The 23,061-nt window shown below is 46.2% G+C and overlaps 1 protein-coding gene across 4 annotated transcripts in view; it reads left to right on the top strand.

The window, feature by feature from the left end:
• Positions 1–22,296, top strand: part of palm2akap2 (palm2 and akap2 fusion) — a 207,062-nt gene extending 184,766 nt beyond the window's left edge. For 3 of the 4 annotated variants that reach the window (XM_045692696.2, XM_082960614.1, XM_045692698.2), the window contains 4 exons: positions 1,366–4,150; positions 8,312–8,505; positions 10,719–10,757; positions 21,721–22,296. In XM_045692696.2, coding sequence (XP_045548652.2) covers positions 1,366–4,150; positions 8,312–8,505; positions 10,719–10,757; positions 21,721–21,861 — 3,159 coding nt within the window. In that variant the 3' untranslated portion in view covers positions 21,862–22,296. The remainder of the gene's footprint in view (positions 1–1,365; positions 4,151–8,311; positions 8,506–10,718; positions 10,758–21,720) is intronic. The other variant, XM_045692695.2, reaches the window with a different exon arrangement.
• Positions 22,297–23,061: the final 765 nt, after the last annotated feature.

Here is a 23,061-nt window from a genome sequence, read left to right as displayed (position 1 = left end):
AGCTCTACTGTACTGTGATGTTCAAACTATGATTGGTTCAGATTTGGTTCAGACGGGTTTGGGGGCAGAGCTCATTAAAATAATATCCAGGGTGTAGAATAATACCCAAATATGCAAAGAATGACATTCACATCTATAATTATATACGTGTGTAGTGCAGATCAGGGACCCATGATGAAATTCCGTTACCGCAATTCTGTTACCGGGTGTAAATCCACTTCACTTACTGTAGTTCAATAACTCAAGGTGTCATGTCATAGCTGATACCTCATTGTTTCTGCAGACATCTTTAATCTGAATTCAGAGCAGATATTTTAACAGGGTTGTTGGAATACGTGGTCACGTAAAAAAGTCGATGTTACCGAAATTCTGTTACAAACTTTGGATGTGCGCAGTTTTTCCAGTAAATGTGTTTTTTGTAAACAAAAAATGTTCAGTGTAAATTGTTCAAAGTAGTCCTTAATGGAGTTGTATAGGTTTGTTATATTTTTGTTAAATCAATGGGGGGGTTTTTTGGGCTTAAACTTTAAGTGAAAAAAATTCCACCATAGTAGAATTAATTGGCCATAACTCAATTTTATTGCAGCTACTGTAGATTCAGTATTTGGTTTCTCTTCTAACAATGGAATCATTACTCACAGTTAGTTCTTCCTGTTTAATTCCAAGCAGTGGAAGTTTCATTAACTGATACTGCTATGTATTGCCGAGACACTGAATAAAAGTCATTATTACATTGAAATATATGTTCTAGGTCTTTCAGAAATCCCTGAAAATGCTAGCTGAGAAAATGAAGCCTAATTTGGGATGCGTCCCAAATGGTACCCTGTTCCATAGAACTCTGGTCTAAAGTAGTGTACTATATAGGGAATAGGGTTCTATTGGGCTCTGGTCTAAAGTAGTGCACTATATAGGGAATAGGGTTCCATAGGGCTCTGGTCTAAAGTAGTGCACTATATAGGGAATAGGGTTCCATAGGGTTCTGGTCTAAAGTAGTGCACTACATAGGGAATAGGGTTCTATAGGGCTCTGGTCTAAAGTAGTGCACTATATAGGGAATAGGGTTCCATAGGACTCTGGTCTAAAGTAGTGCACTACATAGGGAATAAGGTTCTATAGGGCTCTGGTCTAAAGTAGTGCACTATATAGGGAATAGGGTTCCATAGGACTCTGGTCTAAAGTAGTGCACTATATAGGGAGTAGGGTTCCATAGGGCTCTGGTCTAAAGTAGTGCACTACATAGGGAATAGGGTTCCATACGTATAACTCTGGTCAAATGTAGTGCACTACATAGGGAATAGGGTACCTGCATTGACGCGACAGACTAATAGTAATCTAACACCAAAATGTTCTTTCTTTGTCTTCCAGAAATCAGAGGATGCCAGTGATGATCTGAAGAGAGACAGAACAGAGAGAAAGAGCGTCAGTTTTCTTGACTCTGTCAGTGTGATCTCAACGGGCGGAGGAGACAGCAGTACCACCACCAGCATCATGGAGGTGGAGGCCCACCCTGATACCTGTTACACCAGCCAAGGGCTCAACAGCCTGGGCAAAAAACACCAGACCCAACCCCTGGACACAGAGGTGGCCCAGGAGATAGCCTACCTGGATGAGGTGTTGGAGGCAAACTGCTGCGACCCAGAGGTTGATACCATGCCATTGCCCTCTAACGGGACAGCGAAACCTGAGAGAGACCCCAGGGAGGTCAGTATTGACGGAACTGGTCCGTCCGTCCACGTCTCCAACACAGACACACAATCCCCACAGACCAATCATGAGATCATAGTAGAAGGCATTAAGCAAACCACCTTCATAGACCACCAGGAAGTCAATAACACCAGCAACTCCAAACCCGACGGCCACTCTGGCCCAATTGGAGAGCATGAGAACTACAGGAACCAGGGAGGAGAGACAACACCCCCCACTGTGATGACCATCAAGAAGGAGGCACGTTTCGAGCTGCGGGCATTCCAGGAGGAGAAGAAGCCTTCCAAGCTGTTCGACCCGTGTGAGAAGGAGGTGCGCGTGAAGAAGGTGCGTCCGTCAGAGGAGGTGGCAGAGCTGGAGAGGGAACGGCTGGAGCTGATCCGAGGCCAGGCCGTGAAGAAGAACCCTGGCATGGGCACAAAATGGTGGAACCCTCCTCAGGAGAAAAGCCTGGAGGAGGAGCTGGAGCCAGACAAACTTGAGTCACACAGGAAGTACGAGGAGAGGAAGCAGCAGCGGAGGTCAGAGATCACCTGGGGGTCGTCCCAGACGTACGCCCAGTACTCCCTGACCTTTGAGCCCGGCTTTGACCCTGAGTCCAACCGGGACCCGGCAGAGGTTCTCCAGAGCACCAAGGAGGACATCGTTGTGGAGCAGATAGACTTCTCCGCCGCCAGGAAGCAGTTCCTCCAGATAGAACACGCCAGGCAGCAGCAGGCCGAGAGGTCACAGGTCACAGCCCCGAAGAGAGGCGTAGCACCTCAGCTCTACTCGGCCAAGCCCTTCTCCAGAGCGCCAGACAGCGTCACCCATGTGGATAGATCCTCCAGCTCCGCCAGTAGTTGCCTGGGCTCGCCACTAGAGGCCAACGACGTCACCACCACCACAACTACAGTCAGGACAGAGGGGATCTACTGCAGCCAGGGAGAGGCCCAGTCCCCCACTACTACTTTGGGACAGGGAGAGCCCAGGAACAGTGGCCCCAAGGAGGCCTCGATGGACAACAGAGAAGGCGATGGAGACTTCACCTGTGCCCGGGCCGTCATGACCATCCTGAAAGATGAGGGAGACTCTGAGCTGTGTTCCTCATCCCTGTCCCTGCAGCATCGTTCCTCCTCCCAATCCTTCCACTCCCCCAGCACCTCCCTGTCCTGCCACCCAGAGGAGTGTGACTCCGGGCTGGACGAGCTCTCCCTGCGTTCCCAGGATACTACTGTTCTGGAGACCCTGTCCAACGACTTCAGCATGGACAACATCTCCGACAGCGATGCGTCCAATGAGACCATGTCGGCCTACCTGGGGGAGACATCTCTGGGGGAGTACTCCTTCCCCTCCACCCCCCAGGCCACCACGCCCGTCAATGGCAAGATGGAGGAAGGCACCCTCAGGTCCCCCGGGGAGCGGCGCCTTGGTCGGGGTCCGTCGGAGGAAGAGCTGGAGTACCATGCAGAGCTCCTGGTGCAGACTGCCATCCAGCATGCCCTTATGAACCAGTCACAGCAGGGCGAAGAGTGGCAGGGGATCCCTCGTGCCGCCCCACAGTCCTTCCCCTACCCGCTCCCAGAGAGGCACCTAGACTTAGACGTCCTGCCGCCATCTTCTGGGATGCTCTCACCTCCACCCCTAGAGCACCAGTCACCCACACCCCTAGACCACCCTCCAGCACTCCTAGATCTCCACTCACCTCCATCCCCCCAACTCCGCTCACCCCCAAGCTCACTGCAGCAGTGGCCAACACCTCACCAGTCCCTCCAGTCACCCCCACCCCAGTACCAATCAAGTCCATCACAAACCCCCCAGCAGCAGTCACCACCAGCTCACTTCCAGTTAAGTCCAACCCAACATCAGTCTCCTCCCCCCCAGCAGCAGTCCCCCCCAGCCCAGAGTGAGAAACCTACCTACGCCCCCCCTCCCCGGAGGTCCTCTTCCGGAGGTCCTAAAATCCTCGTCCAGTCCGCCCTTAGTCGCTCACTGGCCCTAAACCCAGACCCCGTCCCAGTCCGCACCCCCGTCCACATCCCTCCTCGCCCTGTAGAGCCCTACCAGCCTCCAGAGCTGTCGCCGACCCCCAGCGAGAAGGACCAGTTCAGTTACTTCTCTAAGTACTCCGAGGCGGCCGAGCTCCGCAGCACCGCAGAAGCCACCAGAACCCAGGAGACGGAGCAGAGCACTGGGCCGTTCAAGCTGCGCTCCCGGAAGCAGAGGACCCTGTCCATGATTGAGGAGGAGATCCGCGCGGCGCAGGAGAGAGAAGAAGATCTGAAGAAGCAGCGGCAGAGCCTGGGAGCGGTTCGATCCGGACCGGGCCCCAGAACAAACCAGACAGGGAGGCCCAAAACAATGCCTATCAACTCCGCGGACAAGCAGAAGACCAACAGCCTACCCGCCAAACTAAGCCTCTCAGGCAGCCTGCCGCCAACAAAACTCACCAGCAAGACGGCACCAGGTGAGCTAACTGACAACAACTCTTGCTACGGTTAGGACCCTATAGGGACAAGGTCAAAAGTAGTGCACTATGTATGAAATAGGGTGCCATTGAAGACGCATGCCCTGTTTAAAAAACACTTGTTCATCGGTAATTATGTGGTAGTAGAGAGGTGGCCTGTCAGTTATGAAACCACTATAGTCCTATGTTATTGTAATGTTCACCACTATAGTTAATGTCCTATGTTATAGTTATGAAACCACTATAGTCCTATGTTAGTTATGAAACCACTATAGTCCTATGTTAGTTATGAAACCACTACAGTCCCATGTTATTGTAATGTTCACCATGATAGAGTTAATGTCCTATGTTATAGTTATGAAACCATTATATGTGGTTGTACATTTATGTACTGTAGATGTCAATATAACAGGGTATTTTTTTATTTTATTTTATTTCACCTTTATTTAACCAGGTAGGCTAGTTGAGAACAAGTTCTCATTCACAATTGTGACCAAGATAAAGCAAAGCAGTGCGACACAAAACAACAACACAGAGTAACACATGGAATAAACAAATGTACAGTCAATAATACAGTAGAAAAAGTCTATATTCAGTGTGTGCAAATGAGGTAGGATTAGGGAGGTAAGGCAATAAATAGGCCATAGTGGTGAAATAATGACAATACAGCAATTAAACACTGGAGTGATAGATGTGCAGAAGATGAATGTGTGAGTAGAGATACTGGGGTGCAAAGGAGCAAAATAAATAACAGTATGGGGATGAGGTAGTTGGATGGGCTATTTACAGATGGGCTATGTACAGCTGCAGTGATCTGTGATCTGTAAATACTGTATACCTCAATATAACAGGGTATATACTGTATACCTCAATATAACAGGGTATATACTGTATATTATACTGACATATACAGTACATGGCCTATTATATTGTCATTATTAAGGTTGTGAAAAAAGTACCCAGATGTCATACTTGAGTAAAAGTAAAGATACCTTAATAGAAAATAACTCAAGTAAAAGTTAAAACCCAGTAAAAATATTACTTGAGTAAAAGTATAAAAGTATTTGGTTTTAAATATACTTAAGTATCAAAAGTCAATGTAATTGCTCAAATATACTTAACTATCAAAAGTAAAAGTAAAATTATAAATAATTTCAAATTCCTTATATTAAGCAGACGGCACCATTACCTTGATTTTTTAATTTAAGGATAGCCAGGGGAACACATTCAGACATCATTTACAAATTAAGCATGTGTGTTTATTGAGTCCACCAGATCAGAGGCAGTAGGGGTGACCAGGGATGTTCTCTGTTTAGTGAGTCCGCCAGATCAGAGGCAGTAGGGATGACCAGGGATGTTCTCTGTTTAGTGAGTCCTCCAGATCAGAGGCAGTAGGGATGACCAGGGATGTTCTCTGTTTAGTGAGTCCTCCAGATCAGAGGCAGTAGGGATGACCAGGGATGTTCTCTGTTTAGTGAGTCCGCCAGATCAGAGGCAGTAGGGGTGACCAGGGATGTTCTCTGTTTAGTGAGTCCTCCAGATCAGAGGCAGTAGGGATGACCAGGGATGTTCTCTGTTTAGTGAGTCCTCCAGATCAGAGGCAGTAGGGATGACCAGGGATGCTCTCTGTTTAGTGAGTCCTCCAGATCAGAGGCAGTAGGGATGACCAGGGATGTTCTCTGTTTAGTGAGTCCTCCAGATCAGAGGCAGTAGGGATGACCAGGGATGTTCTCTGTTTAGTGAGTCCTCCAGATCAGAGGCAGTAGGGATGACCAGGGATGTTCTCTGTTTAGTGAGTCCTCCAGATCAGAGGCAGTAGGGATGACCAGGGATGTTCTCTGTTTAGTGAGTCCCCCAGATCAGAGGCAGTAGGGATGACCAGGGATGTTCTCTGTTTAGTGAGTCCTCCAGATCAGAGGCAGTAGGGATGACCAGGGATGTTCTCTGTTTAGTGAGTCCTCCAGATCAGAGGCAGTAGGGATGACCAGGGATGTTCTCTGTTTAGTGAGTCCTCCAGATCAGAGGCAGTAGGGATGACCAGGGATGTTCTCTGTTTAGTGAGTCCTCCAGATCAGAGGCAGTAGGGATGACCAGGGATGTTCTCTGTTTAGTGAGTCCTCCAGATCAGAGGCAGTAGGGATGACCAGGGATGTTCTCTGTTTAGTGAGTCCTCCAGATCAGAGGCAGTAGGGATGACCAGGGATGTTCTCTGTTTAGTGAGTCCTCCAGATCAGAGGCAGTAGGGATGACCAGGGATGTTCTCTGTTTAGTGAGTCCTCCAGATCAGAGGCAGTAGGGATGACCAGGGATGTTCTCTGTTTAGTGAGTCCTCCAGATCAGAGGCAGTAGGGACGACCAGGGATGTTCTCTGTTTAGTGAGTCCTCCAGATCAGAGGCAGTAGGGATGACCAGGGATGTTCTCTGTTTAGTGAGTCCTCCAGATCAGAGGCAGTAGGGATGACCAGGGATGTTCTCTGTTTAGTGAGTCCTCCAGATCAGAGGCAGTAGGGATGACCAGGGATGTTCTCTGTTTAGTGAGTCCTCCAGATCAGAGGCAGTAGGGATGACCAGGGATGTTCTCTGTTTAGTGAGTCCTCCAGATCAGAGGCAGTAGGGATGACCAGGGATGTTCTCTGTTTAGTGAGTCCTCCAGATCAGAGGCAGTAGGGATGACCAGGGATGTTCTCTGTTTAGTGAGTCCTCCAGATCAGAGGCAGTAGGGATGACCAGGGATGTTCTCTGTTTAGTGAGTCCACCAGATCAGAGGCAGTAGGGATGACCAGGGATGTTCTCTGTTTAGTGAGTCCTCCAGATCAGAGGCAGTAAGGATGACCAGGGATGTTCTCTGTTTAGTGAGTCCACCAGATCAGAGGCAGTAGAGATGACCAGGGATGTTCTCTGTTTAGTGAGTCCTCCAGATCAGAGGCAGTAGGGATGACCAGGGATGTTCTCTGTTTAGTGAGTCCACCAGATCAGAGACAGTAGGGATGACCAGGGATGTTCTCTGTTTAGTGAGTCCACCAGATCAGAGGCAGTAGGGATGACCAGGGATGTTCTCCTGTTTAGTGAGTCCTCCAGATCAGAGGCAGTAGGGATGACCAGGGATGTTCTCTGTTTAGTGAGTCCACCAGATCAGAGACAGTAGGGATGACCAGGGATGTTCTCTGTTTAGTGAGTCCACCAGATCAGAGGCAGTAGGGATGACCAGGGATGTTCTCTGTTTAGTGAGTCCTCCAGATCAGAGGCAGTAGGGATGACCAGGGATGTTCTCTGTTTAGTGAGTTCTCCAGATCAGAGGCAGTAGGGATGACCAGGGATGTTCTCTGTTTAGTGAGTTCTCCAGATCAGAGGCAGTAGGGATGACCAGGGATGTTCTCTGTTTAGTGAGTCCACCAGATCAGAGGCAGTAGAGATGACCAGGGATGTTCTCTGTTTAGTGAGTCCTCCAGATCAGAGGCAGTAGGGATGACCAGGGATGCTCTCTGTTTAGTGAGTCCTCCAGATCAGAGGCAGTAGGGATGACCAGGGATGTTCTCTGTTTAGTGAGTCCTCCAGATCAGAGGCAGTAGGGATGACCAGGGATGTTCTCTGTTTAGTGAGTCCTCCAGATCAGAGGCAGTAGGGATGACCAGGGATGTTCTCTGTTTAGTGAATCCTCCAGATCAGAGGCAGTAGGGATGACCAGGGATGTTCTCTGTTTAGTGAGTCCTCCAGATCAGAGGCAGTAGGGATGACCAGGGATGTTCTCTGTTTAGTGAGTCCTCCAGATCAGAGGCAGTAGGGACGACCAGGGATGTTCTCTGTTTAGTGAGTCCTCCAGATCAGAGGCAGTAGGGATGACCAGGGATGTTCTCTGTTTAGTGAGTCCTCCAGATCAGAGGCAGTAGGGATGACCAGGGATGTTCTGTTGATCAGTGCGTGAATTTGACTATTTTCCTGTCCTGCTAAACATTCTAAATGTAACAAGTACTTTTGGGTGTCAAGGAGAATGTATGGAGTAAAGAAGTAAAATGAAAAAGTAGTCAAAAATATAAATAGTGAAGTAAAGTAGTACTTTACAGTATTTTTACTTAAGTATTTTACACCGGTGTATTATTGACAAAAGAAATTGTATTAGCATGTTCTTTTACAATGTTGATTCCAACCCTTTTTTGTCTGCAGGTAAGATAGAGAAGATTCGTCCTGTGCCTCCTGCTTCCCCATCCTCGTTTGAGGGTCCTCTGCCCTCGCCCCTCTCGGACCTGGGCAGTGATGACTCCGGGGGCAGCGGTCGCCCCAAAAACTTCATGCAGACCCTGATGGAGGACTATGAGACTCACAAAGTGAAGCGCCGGGAGAAAGTAGAGGACAACAGCGTGAGTAATAGTAGTAGTAGTAGTAGTACTATCGATGTTTTCACCTGGTGCTCATTGATCTGTCTTTCTCAGGGTTTAGTAGTGACCTACAGTAGCCTGGGTACATGACTTGTTTGTGCTATCCTTCCACTCGTTATCTTATGCTTAGTATAGTACAGTTGCATTCTGTTGCGTTTGATTGTGAGGTTTTAAGTAATACCACAAGGCTTTCACTTCTCCCTGACAGTAATTGCGTCTCGAATGACATTCGGTTCCTTATATAGTGTACAAGCTTATTGGCTCTGGTCAAAAGTAGTGCAGTAAATAGGGAAAAAGGTAGATTTGGGATGAATGATTTATATATATACACTAGATGGCACATAGTGGGTGCAGTGTTGGAGCAACTGTGCCTCCATCTTGGTATTCCCCCCACCGTTGATTTAAAAAAAAAAAAACGATATTTAAAAAGATATAGAAATGCTTTTATTAATGTCTACATTGTTTATTCTATTACAGACACCTTAATGCATACTTTTAAATAATTATGTCAGTTAAACATGCTAATTAAATATATCTACTTTTTTTTTTAAATAAAAATGTTCCTTAAAGTATAATTTCTAGAGATTTCCTATGTCCTCACTACATCAACAAAAATACTTAAATATATGTAATTTTGTCCTTGAAACATTTAATTGAAATACTGTAGACTTCCATTAATTCCTATGGAGGACTGCGCCTAATGGGGAGTGGCAATATGGCCGACCAGTGGCTTCAAACATTCTCAATGGCCAATACGTAGCATTTTTAGCAATCTAGGGTTCATATACATCCCGTCTGTCTCTGTTGGTAGTTGGTAGAGCTTGGTGCTTACAACGACAGGGTTGTGGGTTTGATTCCCACGGGGGACCAGTACGGGGGAAAAAGGTATGAAAATGTAAGTTGCTCTGGATAAGAGCGTCTGCTAAATGTTTAAAAAATCTATTTTGTTGGGGGGGGGGGGGGGGGGGACGCAGACATCCGCTCCTCACTGAGTCACTAGCAGCGAAGGTCATTTTCTCTTCCTGTCACATGATCTCTGTGTTGTGACACTCCAGATCATCACAGGGGCTTTCCTGTGAAAAGGAAGTGAATTGACACAAAAAGAAAAAGGAACTGTTTGCAGTGTAATCAGCGTTAGAGTCACGTGAATGTAGTGGATTTCCCCCTTAATATAATGACATATTGACTTAATATGATTATACATAGAATTCATTTTTACAAAAAACTCTAAATTGTACTTTCAAAGATTTTGCGGGCTGTCGAGCCTCTTGAATATGGACAGCTGCTAGTGAATTTGTAGTAACAACTTACTGTAATTATCATTACACGATAGCTGCTTAGAAGCGGTGTAGAAGCAGTTTTATATCCCTGTGAAAAGGAAATGCTGACTAAGTCCCAAGTGGCACCCTGTTACCTACATAGTGCACTACTTTTCCCCTGAGTCCTATGGGTCCTGATCAAAAGTAGTGCATTACATAGGGAATAGGGTGCCATTTGGGACAGACATTGCATTATCACTGTTGTTATTCTTTACTTCATGTTGTCCCTCTAATATTTATTCTCTATCTGTCTGTCTGCTCTCCCCTCTGTCTGCCTCCCCTCTGTCTGTCTCCCCTCTGTCTGTCTCCCCTCTGTCTGCCTCCCCTCTGTCTGCCTCCCCTCTGTCTGTCTCCCCTCTGTCTGCTCCCCTCTGTCTGCCTCCCCTCTGTCTGCCCCCCCTCTGTCTGCCTCCCCTCTGTCTGCCTCCCCTCTGTCTGCCTCCCCTCTGTCTGCCTCCCCTCTGTCTGCCTCCCCTCTGTCTGTCTCCCCTCTGTCTGCCTCCCCTCTGTCTGCCTCCCCTCTGTCTGCCTCCCCTCTGTCTGTCTCCCCTCTGTCTGCCTCCCCTCTGTCTGTCTCCCCTCTGTCTGCCTCCCCTCTGTCTGTCTCCCCTCTGTCTGCCTCCCCTCTGTCTGTCTCCCCTCTGTCTGTCTCCCCTCTGTCTGCCTCCCCTCTGTCTGCCTCCCCTCTGTCTGTCTCCCCTCTGTCTGTCTCCCCTCTGTCTGTCTCCCCTCTGTCTGCCTCCCCTCTGTCTGTCTCTCTCTCTCTCTCTGTGTCGTCTCGTCCATTCCTTCTCCGTCTATCTCCTCTCCTCTCTGTTCATCTGTTCATCTGTCCGTCTGTCCGTCTGTCCGTCCGCCCGTCCGTCTGTCTGTCAGTACCCCTGTTTGATGCGCTCTAGGAAGGATACTACAGAGGTATCTACCTGTCCAATGCTCTGCTTTCTGCTTACAGGCTTGGTCTCCTGTTTTGTGTGCGTATCACAGGGCTCTGGTCAAAAGTAGTGCACTGAATAGGGAGTCATGCTGTGTTGGTGGCCTTGCATGTTGCTTGTCCTGTTGTCCATTGGGCTTCGCATGACCTCAACCATAGAAATATAGAATAACTAAAATGGCTATATTGACTTGAAATGGGATCACCATTCTAGGGATTCAACTTCTATGACTCCAACACCAACATGTTGGTGAGGCCTAGAGATGCATCAGGACATTACTACATTACTACATTACTACACTACCTACATTACTACATTACTACATTACTACAATTACTACATTACTACATTACTACATTACTACATTACTACATTACAATGCGTCAGGACATTACTACATTACTACATTATGATGCATCAGGACATTACTACATTACTACATTACGATGCATCAGGACATTACTACATTACGAGGCCTAGAGATGAAGTCTGGGATGAAAGAGCATTGCATCTATTTTGTGTTGCCTTCTGGTTTCACGGTCCCTAAACGAACCCTATTCAGTAGTGGTCCACTGTGTCCCAAATGAACCCTATTCAGTAGTGGTCCACTGTGTCCCAAACGAACCCTATTCAGTAGTGGTCCACTGTGTCCCAAATGAACCCTATTCAGTAGTGGTCCACTGTGTACCAAACGAACCCTAGTCAGTAGTGGTCCACTGTGTCCCAAATTAACCCTATTCAGTAGTGGTCCACTGTGTACCAAATGAACCCTATTCAGTAGTGGTCCACTGTGTCCCAAATGAACCCTATTCAGTAGTGGTCCACTGTGTACCAAATTAACCCTAGTCAGTAGTGGTCCACTGTGTCCCTAAACGAACCCTATTCAGTAGTGGTCCACTGTGTCCCAAATGAACCCTAGTCAGTAGTGGTCCACTGTGTCCCAAATGAACCCTATTCAGTAGTGGTCCACTGTGTACCAAATTAACCCTATTCAGTAGTGGTCCACTGTGTACCAAATTAACCCTATTCAGTAGTGGTCCACTGTGTACCAAATGAACCCTATTCAGTAGTGGTCCACTGTGTCCCAAATGAACCCTATTCAGTAGTGGTCCACTGTGTACCAAATGAACCCTATTCAGTAGTGGTCCACTGTGTCCCAAATGAACCCTATTCAGTAGTGGTCCACTGTGTCCCAAATTAACCCTATTCAGTAGTGGTCCACTGTGTCCCAAATTAACCCTATTCAGTAGTGGTCCACTGTGTACAAAATGAACCCTATTCAGTAGTGGTCCACTGTGTACCAAATTAACCCTATTCAGTAGTGGTCCACTGTGTACCAAATGAACCCTATTCAGTAGTGGTCCACTGTGTCCCAAATGAACCCTATTCAGTAGTGGTCCACTGTGTACCAAATGAACCCTATTCAGTAGTGGTCCACTGTGTCCCAAATGAACCCTATTCAGTAGTGGTCCACTGTGTCCCAAATTAACCCTATTCAGTAGTGGTCCACTGTGTCCCAAATTAACCCTATTCAGTAGTGGTCCACTGTGTACCAAATGAACCCTATTCAGTAGTGGTCCACTGTGTCCCAAATGAACCCTATTCAGTAGTGGTCCACTGTGTCCCAAATTAACCCTATTCAGTAGCAGTGTGTGGGTAAAATCATCGGGGAAGCCAAGCCAGAAAACAAAAAGCCATATTACAATCTATGCATTGTGATAATTGTGTTGTTTGCTCTATAACCTGTTAGTTCATATGCCTTGACAGAGTGATATATAGACCTAAAGGCCGAGACAATAAGACACAGTGGCAGAATAAATTCAACCACACCTTTGTTTCATTACAAAACCAGAGAGCAACATCTGTCCGGTGAAGTCCACAAAGCATACTGCATGTAACAAACAGTTACATGATCTACAGCAAGGGTCAAGAAAGTTCATGTTTTCGACATTTCCAGACCACTAAACAACTTTTGATTTAGAAACACAGAGAGTTACCTCATGACGCAAAGGAAACAGGAGCTGCCTCTACTTTTCCAGCACCATTTCAACATCATCAAAACACTTCTGTTTACTCTAATACAGTGACAACTAGAAGATTCCATAAAATAATTTAGGTCAATCAACTAAATAGTAGTCAGCTAAATATCGTGTGTGGAAGTAGAAAAACATGTCGACTCACCCTACTTGTTGAGAAACACCAATGCCATCCTTTTTCATGTTGCCTAAACGGTCCATGACTCTGTCATACAGTACCCGCTGTTAGTTTTTGTTGTCCCTGGCTACCTGGGTAAAATGCTTTGCTCGCTAGCCTAACTTCCATTCATGGGCAACGTTAGCTAGTTAACATTAGCCTTCTACATCTAGCTACATATTGAACTAACATCCTCTCAGGTCAGGGGCACAACAATGTATGAATTAATGGTTGGATCAGAATCACCGTTATAATCATTGGTCAGTATGGAGAATTAAGTAAAACCACAAGTCCAGATCCCCATCTCCATGCATGGATCATTTAGGAAAGGGCCAGTTTTAGTTAGCTAGCTAGCCACTGGAGGACAACAACACAACGATATGCAACAATTCAAGTTTTTCCTGTCAACGACGTTTGTCTTGATGTGATGTGATTGGTTTGAAGCCAAATCCAAACTGGCTTCCCTTGACATTTTTTAAATATTTTTTTTTGGTGTGCCAGGACCAATCACAGTTGAGCTCACTTAGTTTAGCGCAACGCTGATTGGCTATTATTTTTATTAATAATATTTTTTAATTAAGCGAAGCCAAATGCTCGCTGGCTTCCCTTGCATTCAACGCTACAGGCGGCGACAATATCATAATCTATTTGTCCAGACAGCATCAGATAAATGGGCTACACTTCATTTACTACAGACACTGAAACAGAGGGTTTTGCTCCCTTGAATGCTTTCGCCGGTGAGATAAAATCAGCCACTTGCAAATTGAAGGAAATTTATAAAAAACACAGAAAGACAAAAGATACATTATTTTTGTATGTTTTTGTATTTTATTTAATTTTTCTTGGTAAATATTTTGGGGGAAGCTTGGCATCCATGAATACACGCCACTGACAATGTTCCCTATTTGGTGCACTACAATATAGTGCACTACTTTTGTTGTGCACTAAGTAGGGAATAGGGTGCCATTTGGTATCGAACCAGTGTGTGTGTGTGTGTGTGTGTGCTTACTCACTCACTCTACCCTGCACTCAGACATGTTGTTCAAACGCAATGGCTCCTTCCTTGTACCTCTGACCCACCGCAGCACCAAGACAACATAATCCCCCTCGCTGCCTCTCTCACTCTCCCACCTATAGGACTGCCTATAGTAACCCTGCTAGCCTGCTAGTTAAATAAAGGTTAAATAAAAAATAAAATCAATATTAAAATGTAGCCTAGTGGTTAAGAGCATTAGGCCAGTAACCGTAAGGTCGCTGGTTTGAATCCCCGAGCTGGCAAGGTGGAACGTTCTGCCCCTTGAGCAAGGTAGTTAACCCCCCCCCCCCCCCCCAAAAAAACAACAACTGCTTCCTGTACCGTGGATGTTTATTAAGGCAGCCCTCTGCAACTCTCTGATTCAGAGGAGTTATGCCCGTTTCCTTTCACTACCCGTCCTGCAGTGTGTCTTGATGCCCCGGGTAACCTGTTGTTGTGGTGGTGTGCATGCATGTCAGCCTGTGTATAGTTCCCATGCTCGGTGTAAAGTTTATACAGGGTTTACTGTGGTTATATGGCGGCTGTGAGTAAAAGATAGGTAGAACTATAAACAATACCCTATATACCGTAATACCAATGGAATATAGCAACTAGAACTTAAATTCAATTGAATATAACTTTTAATTTCATTTCATTGGGTAAAAAAAAAACTATACAACAAGATGTGCAATGGATGCCCAGAGGATAACACTAAATTATTACTAAATTATAACACTGCATCTCCTGGTTCTCTATAGAGTTAGTAGACCTGAAGGTTCTCTACAGCCTTAGTAGACCTGAAGGTTCTCTATAGCGTTAGTAGACCTGAAGGTTCTCTATAGCGTTAGTAGACCTGAAGGTTCTCTATAGAGTTAGTAGACCTGAAGGTTCTCTATAGCGTTAGTAGACCTGAAGGTTCTCTATAGAGTTAGTAGACCTGAAGGTTCTCTACAGCGTTAGTAGACCTGAAGGTTCTCTATAGCGTTAGTAGACCTGAAGGTTCTCTATAGCCTTAGTAGACCTGAAGGTTCTCTATAGCGTTAGTAGACCTGAAGGTTCTCTACAGCGTTAGTAGACCTGAAGGTTCTCTATAGCCTTAGTAGACCTGAAGGTTCTCTATAGCCTTAGTAGACCTGAAGGTTCTCTATAGCGTTAGTAGACCTGAAGGTTCTCTACAGCGTTAGTAGACCTGAAGGTTCTCTACAGCGTTAGTAGACCTGAAGGTTCTCTACAGCGTTAGTAGACCTGAAGGTTCTCTACAGCGTTAGTAGACCTGAAGGTTCTCTACAGCGTTAGTAGACCTGAAGGTTCTCTACAGCGTTAGTAGACCTGAAGGTTCTCTACAGCGTTAGTAGACCTGAAGGTTCTCTACAGCGTTAGTAGACCTGAAGGTTCTCTACAGCGTTAGTAGACCTGAAGGTTCTCTACAGCCTTAGTAGACCTGAAGGTTCTCTACGCGTAGGCCTGAGGCCGCGTTAGTAGACCTGAAGGTTCTCTACAGCGTTAGTAGACCTGAAGGTTCTCTACAGCGTTAGTAGACCTGAAGGTTCTCTATAGCGTTAGTAGACCTGAAGGTTCTCTACAGCGTTAGTAGACCTGAAGGTTCTCTACAGCGTTAGTAGACCTGAAGGTTCTCTACAGCGTTAGTAGACCTGAAGGTTCTCTACAGCGTTAGTAGACCTGAAGGTTCTCTACAGCGTTAGTAGACCTGAAGGTTCTCTACAGCGTTAGTAGACCTGAAGGTTCTCTACAGCGTTAGTAGACCTGAAGGTTCTCTACAGCGTTAGTAGACCTGAAGGTTCTCTACAGCGTTAGTAGACCTGAAGGTTCTCTACAGCGTTAGTAGACCTGAAGGTTCTCTACAGCGTTAGTAGACCTGAAGGTTCTCTACAGCGTTAGTAGACCTGAAGGTTCTCTATAGCGTTAGTAGACCTGAAGGTTCTCTACAGCGTTAGTAGACCTGAAGGTTCTCTACAGCGTTAGTAGACCTGAAGGTTCTCTATAGCGTTAGTAGACCTGAAGGTTCTCTACAGCGTTAGTAGACCTGAAGGTTCTCTACAGCGTTAGTAGACCTGAAGGTTCTCTACAGCGTTAGTAGACCTGAAGGTTCTCTACAGCGTTAGTAGACCTGAAGGTTCTCTACAGCGTTAGTAGACCTGAAGGTTCTCTACAGCGTTAGTAGACCTGAAGGTTCTCTACAGCGTTAGTAGACCTGAAGGTTCTCTACAGCGTTAGTAGACCTGAAGGTTCTCTACAGCGTTAGTAGACCTGAAGGTTCTCTACAGCGTTAGTAGACCTGAAGGTTCTCTACAGCGTTAGTAGACCTGAAGGTTCTCTACAGCGTTAGTAGACCTGAAGGTTCTCTACAGCGTTAGTAGACCTGAAGGTTCTCTACAGCGTTAGTAGACCTGAAGGTTCTCTACAGCGTTAGTAGACCTGAAGGTTCTCTACAGCGTTAGTAGACCTGAAGGTTCTCTACAGCGTTAGTAGACCTGAAGGTTCTCTACAGCGTTAGTAGACCTGAAGGTTCTCTACAGCGTTAGTAGACCTGAAGGTTCTCTACAGCGTTAGTAGACCTGAAGGTTCTCTACAGCGTTAGTAGACCTGAAGGTTCTCTACAGCGTTAGTAGACCTGAAGGTTCTCTACAGCGTTAGTAGACCTGAAGGTTCTCTACAGCGTTAGTAGACCTGAAGGTTCTCTACAGCGTTAGTAGACCTGAAGGTTCTCTACAGCGTTAGTAGACCTGAAGGTTCTCTACAGCGTTAGTAGACCTGAAGGTTCTCTACAGCGTTAGTAGACCTGAAGGTTCTCTACAGCGTTAGTAGACCTGAAGGTTCTCTACAGCGTTAGTAGACCTGAAGGTTCTCTACAGCGTTAGTAGACCTGAAGGTTCTCTACAGCGTTAGTAGACCTGAAGGTTCTCTACAGCGTTAGTAGACCTGAAGGTTCTCTACAGCGTTAGTAGACCTGAAGGTTCTCTACAGCGTTAGTAGACCTGAAGGTTCTCTACAGCGTTAGTAGACCTGAAGGTTCTCTACAGCGTTAGTAGACCTGAAGGTTCTCTACAGCGTTAGTAGACCTGAAGGTTCTCTACAGCGTTAGTAGACCTGAAGGTTCTCTACAGCGTTAGTAGACCTGAAGGTTCTCTACAGCGTTAGTAGACCTGAAGGTTCTCTACAGCGTTAGTAGACCTGAAGGTTCTCTACAGCGTTAGTAGACCTGAAGGTTCTCTACAGCGTTAGTAGACCTGAAGGTTCTCTACAGCGTTAGTAGACCTGAAGGTTCTCTACAGCGTTAGTAGACCTGAAGGTTCTCTACAGCGTTAGTAGACCTGAAGGTTCTCTACAGCGTTAGTAGACCTGAAGGTTCTCTACAGCGTTAGTAGACCTGAAGGTTCTCTACAGCGTTAGTAGACCTGAAGGTTCTCTACAGCGTTAGTAGACCTGAAGGTTCTCTACAGCGTTAGTAGACCTGAAGGTTCTCTACAGCGTTAGTAGACCTGAAGGTTCTCTACAGCGTTAGTAGACCTGAAGGTTCTCTACAGCGTTAGTAGACCTGAAGGTTCTCTACAGCGTTAGTAGACCTGAAGGTTCTCTACAGCGTTAGTAGACCTGAAGGTTCTCTACAGCGTTAGTAGACCTGAAGGTTCTCTACAGCGTTAGTAGACCTGAAGGTTCTCTACAGCGTTAGTAGACCTGAAGGTTCTCTACAGCGTTAGTAGACCTGAAGGTTCTCTACAGCGTTAGTAGACCTGAAGGTTCTCTACAGCGTTAGTAGACCTGAAGGTTCTCTACAGCGTTAGTAGACCTGAAGGTTCTCTACAGCGTTAGTAGACCTGAAGGTTCTCTACAGCGTTAGTAGACCTGAAGGTTCTCTACAGCGTTAGTAGACCTGAAGGTTCTCTACAGCGTTAGTAGACCTGAAGGTTCTCTACAGCGTTAGTAGACCTGAAGGTTCTCTACAGCGTTAGTAGACCTGAAGGTTCTCTACAGCGTTAGTAGACCTGAAGGTTCTCTACAGCGTTAGTAGACCTGAAGGTTCTCTACAGCGTTAGTAGACCTGAAGGTTCTCTACAGCGTTAGTAGACCTGAAGGTTCTCTACAGCGTTAGTAGACCTGAAGGTTCTCTACAGCGTTAGTAGACCTGAAGGTTCTCTACAGCGTTAGTAGACCTGAAGGTTCTCTACAGCGTTAGTAGACCTGAAGGTTCTCTACAGCGTTAGTAGACCTGAAGGTTCTCTACAGCGTTAGTAGACCTGAAGGTTCTCTACAGCGTTAGTAGACCTGAAGGTTCTCTACAGCGTTAGTAGACCTGAAGGTTCTCTACAGCGTTAGTAGACCTGAAGGTTCTCTACAGCGTTAGTAGACCTGAAGGTTCTCTACAGCGTTAGTAGACCTGAAGGTTCTCTACAGCGTTAGTAGACCTGAAGGTTCTCTACAGCGTTAGTAGACCTGAAGGTTCTCTACAGCGTTAGTAGACCTGAAGGTTCTCTACAGCGTTAGTAGACCTGAAGGTTCTCTACAGCGTTAGTAGACCTGAAGGTTCTCTACAGCGTTAGTAGACCTGAAGGTTCTCTACAGCGTTAGTAGACCTGAAGGTTCTCTACAGCGTTAGTAGACCTGAAGGTTCTCTACAGCGTTAGTAGACCTGAAGGTTCTCTACAGCGTTAGTAGACCTGAAGGTTCTCTACAGCGTTAGTAGACCTGAAGGTTCTCTACAGCGTTAGTAGACCTGAAGGTTCTCTACAGCGTTAGTAGACCTGAAGGTTCTCTACAGCGTTAGTAGACCTGAAGGTTCTCTACAGCGTTAGTAGACCTGAAGGTTCTCTACAGCGTTAGTAGACCTGAAGGTTCTCTACAGCGTTAGTAGACCTGAAGGTTCTCTACAGCGCTTAGTAGACCTGAAGGTTCTCTACAGCGTTAGTAGACCTGAAGGTTCTCTACAGCGTTAGTAGACCTGAAGGTTCTCTACAGCGTTAGTAGACCTGAAGGTTCTCTACAGCGCTTAGTAGACCTGAAGGTTCTCTACAGCGTTAGTTAGACCTGAAGGTTCTCTACAGCGTTAGTAGACCTGAAGGTTCTCTACAGCGTTAGTAGACCTGAAGGTTCTCTACTAGCGTTAGTAGACCTGAAGGTTCTCTACAGCGTTAGTAGACCTGAAGGTTCTCTACAGCGTTAGTAGACCTGAAGGTTCTCTACAGCGTTAGTAGACCTGAAGGTTCTCTACAGCGTTAGTAGACCTGAAGGTTCTCTACAGCGTTAGTAGACCTGAAGGTTCTCTACAGCGTTAGTAGACCTGAAGGTTCTCTACAGCGTTAGTAGACCTGAAGGTTCTCTACAGCGTTAGTAGACCTGAAGGTTCTCTACAGCGTTAGTAGACCTGAAGTTTCTCTACAGCGTTAGTAGACCTGAAGGTTCTCTACAGCGTTAGTAGACCTGAAGGTTCTCTATAGAGTTAGTAGACCTGAAGGTTCTCTACAGCGTTAGTAGACCTGAAGGTTCTCTACAGCGTTAGTAGACCTGAAGGTTCTCTACAGCGTTAGTAGACCTGAAGGTTCTCTACAGCGTTAGTAGACCTGAAGGTTCTCTATAGCGTTAGTAGACCTGAAGGTTCTCTACAGCGTTAGTAGACCTGAAGGTTCTCTACAGCGTTAGTAGACCTGAAGGTTCTCTACAGCGTTAGTAGACCTGAAGGTTCTCTATAGCGTTAGTAGACCTGAAGGTTCTCTACAGCGTTAGTAGACCTGAAGGTTCTCTATAGCCTTAGTAGACCTGAAGGTTCTCTACAGCGTTAGTAGACCTGAAGGTTCTCTACAGCGTTAGTAGACCTGAAGGTTTTCTACAGCCTTAGTAGACCTGAAGGTTCTCTACAGCCTTAGTAGACCTGAAGGTTCTCTACAGCCTTAGTAGACCTGAAGGTTCTCTACAGCGTTAGTAGACCTGAAGGTTCTCTACAGCGTTAGTAGACCTGAAGGTTCTCTACAGCGTTAGTAGACCTGAAGGTTCTCTACAGCGTTAGTAGACCTGAAGGTTCTCTACAGCGTTAGTAGACCTGAAGGTTCTCTACAGCGTTAGTAGACCTGAAGGTTCTCTACAGAGTTAGTAGACCTGAAGGTTCTCTACAGCGTTAGTAGACCTGAAGGTTCTCTACAGCGTTAGTAGACCTGAAGGTTCTCTATAGCGTTAGTAGACCTGAAGGTTCTCTATAGAGTTAGTAGACCTGAAGGTTCTCTACAGCGTTAGTAGACCTGAAGGTTCTCTACAGCGTTAGTAGACCTGAAGGTTCTCTACAGCGTTAGTAGACCTGAAGGTTCTCTACAGCGTTAGTAGACCTGAAGGTTCTCTACAGCGTTAGTAGACCTGAAGGTTCTCTACAGCGTTAGTAGACCTGAAGGTTCTCTACAGCCTTAGTAGACCTGAAGGTTCTCTACAGCCTTAGTAGACCTGAAGGTTCTCTACAGCCTTAGTAGACCTGAAGGTTCTCTACAGCGTTAGTAGACCTGAAGGTTCTCTACAGCGTTAGTAGACCTGAAGGTTCTCTACAGCGTTAGTAGACCTGAAGGTTCTCTACAGCGTTAGTAGACCTGAAGGTTCTCTACAGCGTTAGTAGACCTGAAGGTTCTCTACAGCGTTAGTAGACCTGAAGGTTCTCTACAGCGTTAGTAGACCTGAAGGTTCTCTACAGCCTTAGTAGACCTGAAGGTTCTCTACAGCGTTAGTAGACCTGAAGGTTCTCTACAGCGTTAGTAGACCTGAAGGTTCTCTACAGCGTTAGTAGACCTGAAGGTTCTCTACAGCGTTAGTAGACCTGAAGGTTCTCTACAGCGTTAGTAGACCTGAAGGTTCTCTACAGCGTTAGTAGACCTGAAGGTTCTCTACAGCGTTAGTAGACCTGAAGGTTCTCTATAGCGTTAGTAGACCTGAAGGTTCTCTACAGCGTTAGTAGACCTGAAGGTTCTCTACAGCGTTAGTAGACCTGAAGGTTCTCTACAGCGTTAGTAGACCTGAAGGTTCTCTACAGCGTTAGTAGACCTGAAGGTTCTCTACAGCGTTAGTAGACCTGAAGGTTCTCTACAGCGTTAGTAGACCTGAAGGTTCTCTACAGCGTTAGTAGACCTGAAGGTTCTCTACAGCGTTAGTAGACCTGAAGGTTCTCTACAGCGTTAGTAGACCTGAAGGTTCTCTACAGCGTTAGTAGACCTGAAGGTTCTCTACAGCGTTAGTAGACCTGAAGGTTCTCTACAGCGTTAGTAGACCTGAAGGTTCTCTACAGCGTTAGTAGACCTGAAGGTTCTCTACAGCGTTAGTAGACCTGAAGGTTCTCTACAGCGTTAGTAGACCTGAAGGTTCTCTACAGCGTTAGTAGACCTGAAGGTTCTCTACAGCGTTAGTAGACCTGAAGGTTCTCTACAGCGTTAGTAGACCTGAAGGTTCTCTACAGCGTTAGTAGACCTGAAGGTTCTCTACAGCGTTAGTAGACCTGAAGGTTCTCTACAGCGTTAGTAGACCTGAAGGTTCTCTACAGCGTTAGTAGACCTGAAGGTTCTCTACAGCGTTAGTAGACCTGAAGGTTCTCTACAGCGTTAGTAGACCTGAAGGTTCTCTACAGCGTTAGTAGACCTGAAGGTTCTCTACAGCGTTAGTAGACCTGAAGGTTCTCTACAGCGTTAGTAGACCTGAAGGCCGTGTTTGTTCTGCCTGTTTGACTGACTTGTTGTTCTGTTTTCTGGGTTACCAGGTGCTGGAGGCTACCCGCGTCACACGCAGGAAAAGCAACATGGCGCTGAGGTGGGAGGCGGGGCTTTACGCTAATGAGGATGGAGAGGAGGAAGAAGAGGAGGAAGAAGAAGAGGAAGAAGAGGAGGAGGAAGAGGAGTAGACAGTCTTCCCTTGTGTTCTGTGACTATCAGGAATGTAGGGATAGAGGGATAGAGAGATGAAGGGATGGAGAGAGGAGGAGACAGCAAGACAACCACCAAGTATTTATTTTACTAAGTATTTTGATCACATGACCTGTCACGTGACCTACTGGATGGACCAACCAGGAAGTAACATCCATCCCCACACTGGAATACAGAGAGACTCATGGGATACGGCTGGTTGAGTATTGGTTCAACACAGAGACATACACTCTCAGAAGAAAAAATATGCTATGTAGAACCAAAAATGGTTCTTCAGCTGTCCCTGTGGGAGAAACCTTTGAAGAACCCTTTTGGTTTCAGGTAGAACATTTTCAGTTCCATGTAGAACCATTTTCAGTTCCATGTAGAACCATTTTCAGTTCCATGTAGAACCTTTTTCAGTTCCATGTAGAACCTTTCGTTCCAGTGCCTCGCCATGTAGAACCCTTTTCACAGAGGGCTCTACATGGAACCCAAAAGGGTTCTACATGGAACTGAAAAAGGTTCAACATGGAACTGAAAAAGAGTTCTTCCAAGGGTTCTTCCACAGGGACGGCCAATGAACCTTTTTTGAACCCTTGCCCCCCCGCCCCCAGAGTGTGTACGCTTGTCAAGTGATCCTATTCTATTATCTCAGTGGTGTGAGGAAGGATGTCAGACTCTGTGGAATCACTGGAATCCAGACTTCGTCCCAAATGGCACCTTTTTCCTATCGTGCAATATGGGCCCTGTTCAAAGTCGTGCACTACATAGGGACTAGTGGTCATTGTCACCCTCGTGACTATATGTAACCTTCTATATTACCAGTATTCCTCAGTAAGACAAGTGTTTAAATATATATTATCACTCTAGATCTGCTTTAAATGAGTTCCGTATTTATAAAGTAATGAAATAAGTCCTCTCCTCTTCCATTCCTAACATTTTACGATGGAACTTGAAACACACAGATACAGTATATGAGTTATCTAAAGAGCGGATAGGAGTTCATTTAAACTGAAGAGCATGTTTAGATTGAAAGCATTGGTCACTCGGAAGGAAGGAAGGAAGGAAGGAAGGAAGGAAGGAAGGAAGGAAGGAAGGAAGGAAGGAAGGAAGGAAGGAAGGAAGGATGGATGGAAGGAAGGAAGGAAGGAAGGAAGGAAGGAAGGAAGGAAGGAAGGAAGGAAGGAAGGAAGGAA

The sequence above is a fragment of the Salmo salar genome, chromosome 13 (genome assembly GCF_965601325.2).
Source record: "Salmo salar chromosome 13, fSalSal1, whole genome shotgun sequence".
Lineage (NCBI taxonomy): Eukaryota > Metazoa > Chordata > Actinopteri > Salmoniformes > Salmonidae > Salmo > Salmo salar.
This window is presented reverse-complemented; position numbering and strand designations above follow the sequence as displayed.